General features: G+C 44.8%; 1 protein-coding gene across 1 annotated transcript in view; it reads left to right on the top strand.

Annotated features, from left to right (window-relative positions):
• LOC121696640 (low-density lipoprotein receptor-related protein 1B-like) overlaps window positions 1–10,165 on the top strand; it is a 329,232-nt gene that overhangs the window by 279,584 nt on the left and 39,483 nt on the right. The window contains 7 exon segments of the mRNA XM_042077841.1: window positions 1–104; window positions 1,519–1,707; window positions 2,345–2,493; window positions 3,936–4,029; window positions 4,624–4,740; window positions 5,836–5,955; window positions 8,445–8,564. The exon segment at window positions 1–104 is cut by the window's left edge and continues 96 nt beyond it. Of these exon segments, the coding sequence (XP_041933775.1) occupies window positions 1–104; window positions 1,519–1,707; window positions 2,345–2,493; window positions 3,936–4,029; window positions 4,624–4,740; window positions 5,836–5,955; window positions 8,445–8,564 (893 nt within the window).

Raw genomic sequence — 10,165 nt, 5'->3', positions numbered from 1 at the left:
TAGCCCCACTGCCCTGGCCATCGACTACACTAACAAGAGGCTCTACTGGGCCGACGACAGCCACATTCTTTTCGCAAACATGGACGGAACGCACAGGCACAAGGGTAAATATAGATCACGTCTCGTAGATCACACCTCGTTTCTTTTCCTTTTTTTTTCTTTCTCATCGCCCTTGAGACACAAGTCCGATTTTTGATTTCATGACAGTTTGGTTGCTTATTGCTCATTTGCAGTCTTTGGTAGGAAACAAGCATATTTTTGAGCCTTTCAATTGTAACATATTTTGTGCCTCTAATTGTTATTAATCAGTGGGCCACAAAATACTCAAATACAGAGAGGGAGAGGGAGAGGGAGAGGGAGAGAGAGAGAGAGAGAGAGAGAGAGAGAGAGAGAGAGAGAGAGAGAGAGAGAGAGTGTGTAGGCAAACAGGTAGACAGAAAGATGTCACCGTAGGATCTGCACATCTGCAAACCTGTTTAAAGTTTAAGTAAAAAAAAACAACATATTAATACCATATTAAAGCGATGGTTCGGAGTAACCATGACCCCGAGCCAAACACCATCCCAGAACCTGTTTTCCCTTGGTCGAACCCTGGTCGAGTAGCGCTGTCAGAAACTAATGACGTTCTGCAGGCGCTTATGGAACCTATAGAGTATCTCGTAAATTGTCCCACTAATAATGCCCTGAATGGTACGAAACTTCTACAGTAGTACAACTATGTTCTGTTCTTATAAAAGGAGGCATTGAAAAGTTTGTACACCAGGAGTTTATTTAAATAACACTTGCCTGATGGATTCTACTCTCTGCTGCTATCGCTGCGCCGATGTTACTTCCGTGATTTGGGAAAAGCCCGTAAAAGTCCTGGCAGGAAGCATGCATAAGGATGTAGATCCAGGAATGCACTAATATGTTGTTCGTAGTACCAGTTTGCAACAATTATTAGTTAACACTAAGTTGTAAACACTTAGGAAAAAAATATTAAAAACTGGATATACCAAAAAACTTTGATGTAATCGCTTCCTGCCAGGACTTTTACGGGCTTTTCCCAAATCACAGAAGTAACGTCAACACAGCGGTAGATAGCAGCAGAGTACAAGCTATCAGGCAAGTGTTATTTAAATAAACTCCTTGTGTACTTACAAACTTCCCAATTCCTCGTTTTATGAGTAAAGAATATAGTTGTACTACTGTAGAAGTTTCGTACCATTCAGGGAATTATTAGTGGGGTAATTTACGATATACTCTGTTGGTTCCATAAGTGCCTGCAGAAAGTCATTCGTTTCTGACAGCGCTACTCGACCAGGGTTCGACCAAGGGAAAACAGGTTCTGAGAGGGTGTTTGGCTCGGGGTCATGGTGCAAAGGACCCTAGGGTGAAATTACTCCGAACTATTACTTTAACTGCCCCCGTGTATTAACATCACAGCTGAAGAAATGTTGTAAAATCAATGTATAAACCTCGGCTAATAGTTGGGAAATTATGGTACACAGCTCACACACATGCTCTCTATCTCCCCAGTCCCCCATGATCACATCCAGACGGTGATGGGCTTGACCCTGTTTGAGGACTTCATCTACTGGACAGACGGCAAGTCCAAGTCCCTGCGTCGCGCACACAAGACCACGGGCGAGCACAGTATGGAGCTTCTCAACTCCTGGCAGGCCATTGAGTCCATAACGGTGTATCACCCATTACGCCAGCCTGAAGGTAGTTGCACTGCTACGTTACTGTAGATATGCTGCTGGCACTGCATGGAGTCTTATGTGTTCTTATTATCCTACAGTGTCTGATGGGTTAAAGTCTCATTGTGAAGCTTCTGATGGGACTATCTATGTGATATTGCTTCTTGAGTGATCATAAGCCTTAACAGTGTAACAACAATTTGATTTAAGATTTTTAAGCAAAGGTTTGGTAGACAGTATGAACAGCAAAGGCATGATTATAACAACAAAAGTTCACTACAAATCAGCTTGCAATGCATTGGCCTCAGTACGATCGAAGCCGTGTAGATGAAAAGCCATATTGGGTGTTGTTTGTTTGTTTACTTGTTGATGTGATTGTGTTTGTTTGTTTACTTGTTGATGTGTGTGTGTTTGTTTGTTTACTTGTTGATGTGTGTGTGTGTGTGTGTGTGTGTGTGTGTGTGTGTGTTTATTTGTTTACTTGTTGATGTGTGTGTGTGTGTGTGTGTGTGTTTATTTGTTTACTTGTTGTTGTGTGTGTGTGTGTGTGTTTGTTTGTTTACTTGTTGATGTGTGTGTGTGTGTGTGTGTGTGTGTTTATTTGTTTACTTGTTGATGTGTGTGTGTGTGTGTGTGTGTGTTTTGTCTCCTGCTGTCTACAGTTCAGAAGCACCAGTGCCAAGTGGCCAACGGAGGGTGCAGCCACCTGTGCCTGTTGTCTCCAGGTGGTGCACACAGGTGTGCCTGCCCCACTAATTTCTACCTGGCGGCCGACAACAAGACCTGCCTGTCCAACTGCACCGCCAGCCAGGTAAGGAGTGGACACCAGCACACTCCTCCTCTGTGAATCTCTCTCTCTCTCTCTCTCTCTCTCTCTCTCTCTCTCTCTCTCTCTCTCTCTCTCTCTCTCTCTCTCTCTCTCTCTCTCTCTCTCTCTCTCTCTCTCTCTCTCTCTCTCTCTCCCCCTCTATCTTTCTCTATCTTTTTATGTGTGTGAGTGTGCAAATTTGTGTAGAGAGAGATATAGAGTTTTTGAGTGTGTGTGAATGTAAATAGGTGCACGTTTGTGTATGTGTGGTGTAGGTTGTGTACTGTATGTGTGGTGTAGGTTGTGTGTGTGTGTGGTGTAGGTTGTGTGTGTGTGTGTGTGTGTGTGTGTGTGTGTGTGTGTGTGTGTGTGTGTGTGTGTGTGTGTGTGGTGTAGGTTGTGTGTGTCTCTGTGTGTGTGTGTGTGTGTGCCTCTCACTGAAGATGTACGATACTTTTGTTTTTCGAAATCTCCTTTTGTTCTGTTCTATCAGCAAATGGCTTGTCCACATGACAACAGCTCTATGGCTCTTTCAGCGCTCTAAAGAGCATCTTATGTAAGCACACTTCTAAACACGCAAGGCTGGAACATGACTGTGGCAAAAACACCAATTACAGTGTATGCTGCATTATGTTCTGTACTCCTTTTTGTTTCATTTGTGCAGAGGGTGGCATTGTAAAGAGCACAGCTCTGTTTCTGCCAAGTGTGATCAGTAATTCTATAGTTCAAGTGAAAGAGCACAGCACTAACAACAACAGAATGGCATTGTTTTTTGTCTGAGGGAACACTTAGTGGAACTTGGAACTGGAAGTGTAACTTACTTTAGCTGAAAGTATCTCTAAACGTGCATCTGCTAAACGAATGTATGTGTGTTTACTTTGTGTAAAGGTTTAGATGTTGAATTTCCCCTAGGGATCAATAAAGTCTATCTATCTATCTATCTATCTATCTATCTATCTATCTATCTATCTATCTATCTATCTATCTACTGTTGTACATTGTACACTATGTACACTACACATCATTTTACGGTGTGGATGTGTAAATGCATGTGAATATGTAAGCATGTGTACTGTACTGTATATGATAGGGAAAATGTTCAACTAAGGGATAACGGCTGTCCCGGTATATGGAATGGATTTAATTGTAATAGCCATGCATCTATGGCACACATAGGAAACATGCAGTTCAGTTTAGGAAGAAGAAGACATGTTCAGTTTGTTGTACTTCTTTCTTTGGTTACTGACACTGCATTGATATGGAATGGTGATTGGACATTTTTTTTACCAGATCTATTTCATAATTAACAGCACACTGTCAGCCAATTAGAAAATAGTATTTCTTGTCTCTGGCGGAGAAATACCATTTAACGCACAGTGTACATGTGCATAAGTGTGCCTTGCACATACATGAGGGCTAACATGCAGATGGATGTGTGTGTGTAGTTTCGCTGTGGAACAGATGAGTGTATTCCCTTCTGGTGGAAGTGCGACACCGTGGACGACTGCGGGGACGGCTCGGATGAGCCTGCGGACTGCCGTGAGTAACTCTTCCGCACCTCCAATCAATCTGACCCACTCACGTCTACACCACCGTTCCCTATCACTGTCCCTTCTTCACTAATGCTGTACTGTAATGGATGCATCAGGCTCTGGGAATCAGAGAGGTGTTAATGTTCTGTGCTAGAAATGAAACAAAAGAAACAAAGAACAAGAAACAAAAAAGATCAGCTCATCAGAAGGTTACCAGAGAAGTTTACTTGAGCAGTATTTCTGAAACCTCAACCGCATACTTTCACCAAGAAAAAGAAGCAAATGCACTTTCAGTCCTAGTTGAAACATCTGGGTTCCAAGTTGGTCTATGACTCATGGGAGTGTGTAGACCTGAGTGAACAGAAGGAGAAAATGAAAGGCTTTCTTTGATGATAGTTATTAAGAGGAGCCGGTGGTATTCAGAAAAGGGCAAGGCGCACAAATCTCATCCCTGGGCAGTCAGAGCCACAATTGTCTCTTCAGTGGAATCCTCTATGATCAATCTGCGCTGGACGAGTAAACACATGTGGCCTTGGGTTAAGTGTGAGTGGGGGGTTCTGGAGTGTTGGGTGTTGATTTGTTGTTGTGTTCTTGTACGCAGCGGAGTTTAAATGTCAGCCGGGGCGCTTCCAGTGTGGCACGGGTCTTTGTGCCCTCCCGCCCTTCATCTGCGATGGCGAGAACGACTGCGGCGACAACTCGGACGAAGCCAACTGTGGTAAAGAGGAGAGAGATGTGTGATAACTGCTCATGCTTGGACAGGGACAGAGGGATGTCTCTGTCTGTTTATCGTAGCTTTCCTTCACTCTCCTTCTCTGTCACTCTGTTTCAAATCAAATCAAATCAAATGAGGCTTTCTTGGCATGTTGGCTGTCAACTTTGCGTTAGTATTTATTTATTCATTTATCACATTAATATAGATTCTTTCTTTCTTTCTTTCTTTCTTTCTTTCTTTCTTTCTTTCTTTCTTTCTTTCTGTCTTTCTTTCTTTTTTTATTTCTTTCTTTCTTTCTGTTTCACTCTCCTTCTGTGACAACATCTCTGTTCATAGTACTCTTCTGTCCTTGTTTCTTTCTGGTATTTCCTCTCTTTCATATACTATACTATACTATACTATAGCCTTTCTTGCCCCTGCTGTGCAATACTGCCACACGTCCTATTTGCCCCCCCCTCTTTCTCTCCCCCTCCCCTATTTCTCTCTCTCTTCCTCTCTCATAATTCACCACCCATCAAATATGCCACACATACAAGCAATAGCTCTAACCAGCATTCTCACCCGTCAACAAGTTTAACGGTTGTTTTCTTCAAATGCTCGATAATTCATAACTGTTAGCGTTGCCCCCACGCCCTGCAATCGATAACCACTTTAGGAACATCAGAGAAAGATTACGGGCCATTCTGTCATCCGACAGTAGCTATCAGGATGTATTGAAGTCAACACACATTTCCACTCCCATACTGATTAATGCAGCGGCAGGTCCGTAATGGCAATAATAAGGCCATTTAGACCTTGACATCTTGTTTCCGGGGAGAAGGGCTCAATGTGTCATGTCTTTTTATGTATGTAGAATACAAAGTGCATTATGTAATATGTTTAATATTGTAATATGTTATATATTTGTAATATTTGAGAACACTGGCACTTGAGAAACAATTCTTGAATAATAAACAATTAATCATTTTTGAATATTTCAGAACCTATGATGGATACATATTGTAGTTTTGCTGCTGTTTGTAGTTATGCATTATTTGAAATTATGTTAATAATAAAGTTAATGCTAAGTTTTTTGGTCACTCTTCCTATGGTTTGCAGACACGTACATCTGCCTGTCAGGGCAGTTTAAGTGCACGCGGAAACAGAAGTGCATCCCACTCAACCTCCGCTGCAACGGCCAGGACGACTGCGGAGACGGCGAGGACGAGACCGACTGTCGTAAGGCCCTCTCCTTTCCTTCATCCTTCCCTCCCTTTGTCTCTTCCTCCCCTCTCTCCTCCCTCTCTCCATCCCTCTCTCTCTCTCTTAGTCTGTGGTTAGAGTTAAATATAGGTACAATGCAAAAGGACCTCGTCTCGTGAAGGTGACAGGTGCTGTGACAGCACGATCGAGAACAGAGCTCTTTTCGGGTCTTCGTCTGTCTCTTGGCTGTCTCTCTGTCTCTTTCTCTCTCTCTCTCCTGCTCTATCCCTCCATCTCTCTCTCCCTCTCCCCCCACTCTATCCCTCTATCCCTCTCTCTTTCTTTTACTTCTCTTCTCCTAGTGCATGTCCTCCAGCGAAACACTGACTGACAGATCTAAAAAAAAAAAACACACCCCCTCATATCTCTCTCTCTCTCTCTCTCTCTCCTCTCTCTCCTCTCTCTCTCTCTCTCTCTCTCTCCTCTCTCTCTCTCTCTCTCTCTCTCTCTCTCTCTCTCTCCTTCTCTCTCTGTCTATTCTTTCCCTGAGTATGACTCCCACTTGACTGGTAGCTGAAATCATTCCCCAGCAAGCTGATTTGGTATTCTGAAACACCGCGTCGACTATTTCCTCTGAGCAGAGGAGCATTATGTGTCACTGAAGAGGAGGAGAGGGAGGAGAAGCAGGAGACAAAGTGAGGGATTGATGAGGAGAGGGGAGGGAAATCTCTCTCTCTTTCTCTTTCTCTCTCTATCTCTTTCTCTCCTCCTCAGACACACTGCATTCTCTCCTTCACCGCAAAGACTTAATGCCTCTGACAGACAGGAGCCTTTTGGTTGTCGACAGTTGGGATCCACAGCGCTCGTTTCACGGTGTGAAGAGGCTGGGGGAAGGTTTTTTTCGTTTCGGCAGTGGTTACGCCTACATGCCACTCTGGCATGGCTCTTCAAGACGAGATTTGAGTGTTTGTTACAGTAAGAGTGCCGTTGGTGGAGCAATGCACTGCGGGGGGTTTGGATGGAGGATTATTGGAAGCAAAGGGTGACCCAGGGACATTTCAAACTCACTCTCATCTTCAAAAACAACAGAAAAGAAAAATCACCTTCAAAGCCTAGTTTTTCAGGCAATTTAAACTTTTTTTGTTGTTTTTTTGTGTGTGGAAATAACCAACGTTTTGGCTGCAATGGTGCCTTGAATTTCCCCTTGGGGATCATTAAAGTATCTATCTCCATCTATCCATTGACCCATCTTTGATTTGTGTTCTTTCTTGCCCTGCCAGAGTAAGGGATTCAAGTCAGGGGCTTCAGAGGCATTACAGTAAAACTCTTATACACTAATAGTGGATTCTGCTAGCGAAGAACCAGCAGAGTGCACTTGTGTAGTGTGAAGGAGCAGGAACATGGTGTGGAATGTGCAGTTTGAACACCGTATTAGTGTGGATGAAGTTGGTATATTCCATTATACGATATATTATTAAGAAGAGTAGTAGGAATGATTTTTTTCTGCTTTGAACATCGAACTTACAAGTGAAGAACATTAGTATTTTGTGTGAGGGGAAGTCCAACAGTTCTACATGGCTACTACTTTTTGGAGGGGGTCACATCAGCAAGCGGCAGCGGCAAACGTAACGCAACTCTCAGACCATAATACTGTACGTCTTTATCTTGTTCCTAAGCAACACAAAGGGTTTGTCAATTGAATACGCTGGCGTTGCGCTTTGAAAGTTCAACGCTCAGCTTGTTTAACGCTAGCATTACACCAGCATTGCCACCGTTCCCCTGCCGAACCATAGAGAACAATAGGAAACCTGCTGCTTGCCGCTGGCTAATGTGATCCCCGCCTTAGGCTCTCAGTCAGGATGATGTGGAACATGTGCGTCCATTATGTAGACAAGAGAGGAAAGGACAGATGGCAGGAGATAGAGAAGGGCACAGGTACTCATGAGGAATGTCCGAAGAATGGAGTTGACCAACCCCCCCCCGAAAAAAGGGGAAGTTTATTGATGCAATATTTCAACCTTCATGCAGTGTATTAGGACATGTCATCTTAGGACACCGTCAGCTGTCAGGTGAACCGATCGCAGACGGAAGATCTGATTATGCCGTTTCATCTGAGGCCGCCGTTTCGCCCGCTGATGCTCGGTGGTGCAATTGGACAGGCCTGACAGAGGTTTTCCCCAGATCTGATCCTTTTTTCATCTCGTGTCTGAGACCTGACTGCTGACGATGTCCTAATACGAACCCCGTACCCATTACAAAATGTTGCATTCATAAAAGCTGTTGCATTCATAAAAGTCTCTCAGTCTCCGGTATACAGACTTTCCTGTATCCATAGATCAACTGTGTGTGTGTGTGTGTGTGTGTGTGTGTGTGTGTGTGTGTGTGTGTGTGAGTGTGTGTATTTACCTCTCTGGATATATTACACAATGTTTCGACCAATGTTGGTCTTCGTCAGGTGTGTATTAACCTCTCTCCCATCTCTTCTCTCCATCTCCCTCCATGTTGTGTGTTCCTCTCCTCCCCAGCCGAGAGCACGTGCTCCCCGGACCAGTTCCAGTGTAAGACCACCATGCACTGCATCTCCAAGCTGTGGGTGTGTGATGAGGACCCGGACTGTGCAGACGGCTCCGACGAGGCCAACTGCGGTGAGTCAGGGAGTGACCGGGGGAGATCTGGCTGAGCTCTGGCCACCAGTCACCCAGCCAGCTAGCCATCTAACCTCACGCCTTAGGCACCAATCACACAGCCACTCAGGCCACCAATGCCACAGCTGGTGCGCTGTGGTGGCCTCGCTCAGCACAGATAAGGGGGGGATTATCTACATCGCTCTCCTCCTCTACCATTATCGTCTTTTTTCTCCCTACTTCCTCTCTCTCTGTGTGCCCTTCACAATGCTGAGCCTAGTACTGACAAAAATGCACAAATATAAAATGTCTTTCTTTCTCTCTTTTTCTTTTCTTTCTTTCTTTTTCTTTCTTTCTTTTCCATCAGTCTTTTTTCCTTCTTTCTCTTTATCCCTCTTTTCTCGGGCTGTCCAACCCTGGCATTTACTCTCTCTCTCTCTCTCTCTCTCTCTCTCTCTCTCTCTCTCTCTCTCGGCTCTCCTCTCTCTCATCTCTCTCTCTCTCTCTCTCTCTCTCTCTCTCTCTCTCTTTCCTCTTTCTATCATTCCTGATTGAGGGCACTGAAGGCACTTCTCCTCCCCGTTCTCTCCCTGTTTATTTCCACTGGCCTGTAACAAATCCCCATCCTCTGGCCCTATCCAGCTGTCTTCTCTCGCCTGACATGCCTCACTCACTGTCTAAACACACACACATACACACACACACACACATGAACAAACACACACACATGAACACACACACACACACACACACACACATGAACAAACACACACACACACACACACGCATGCATACATACACATACAGTATGAAGACAGACAGAAAGACACACACACACAAACATACACACACCACACACACATTGCTTCTACTTCGGCCAGTCGTTCTCGTCATGGCCTGTGACTCTATTCCTCTAATCTATTCCGCCTTACTTCTGAGAGCCACTTGAATCACTGGCTCGCCCGCCAGAGCTGATTGCGGTGAGAGAGAGAAACAGCGAGGAGAGGAGGGAGAGAGAGAGAGAGAAGAGAGAAGAGCAGTGAAAGAGATGTGGAGGAGTGCAAGTCAGATTTGGGTGTTTTACATGTGGTCTAGTGAGTCACAGAGCCTCAGATGCACTCTACTTATTGGCTGTTAAGAGCCAAGCCTGCAGCAGAGCCTTTCTTATTACACTGGACGAGGCAAACCCAAGGAGGAGCCTCACACGGCCGCCTGAACCCACGACTGAGGGAACGCCGCTTTGATGATGAAGTGAGCGTAGTGGGTCCATTGAAAGGTCAACATCGGAGAGTTGTCTGTTCATGTTTTAGGGACTAACAGAGGAGTGGTAGACTGGCGGGACAGACTCAGGAGTGTTGTCTCTTAGAACTGGGAGGTATTGATCAGTCTAGTGTGGGGTCATTTCCTTCATTTTGCTCTCTACTGTTCAAACAATAAATGGCCAAGAAAAACTCAACACTGAACCTTAGATGGAGTTTGCTGTACTCACATACTGTAGACTATCGTGCAGTGCTTGTCTCTCTCTCTCTCTCCCTCTCTCTCTCTCTCTCTCTCTCTCCCTCCCTCCCCTCCCTCCCCCCCCCCCCCCTCTCTCTCTCTCTCTCTCTCTCTCTCTCTCTCTC

Source organism: Alosa sapidissima, chromosome 2 (genome assembly GCF_018492685.1).
Source record: "Alosa sapidissima isolate fAloSap1 chromosome 2, fAloSap1.pri, whole genome shotgun sequence".
Lineage (NCBI taxonomy): Eukaryota > Metazoa > Chordata > Actinopteri > Clupeiformes > Clupeidae > Alosa > Alosa sapidissima.
Note: the sequence above shows the minus strand (reverse complement) of the source record. Positions and strands in the feature narration are given on the sequence as shown.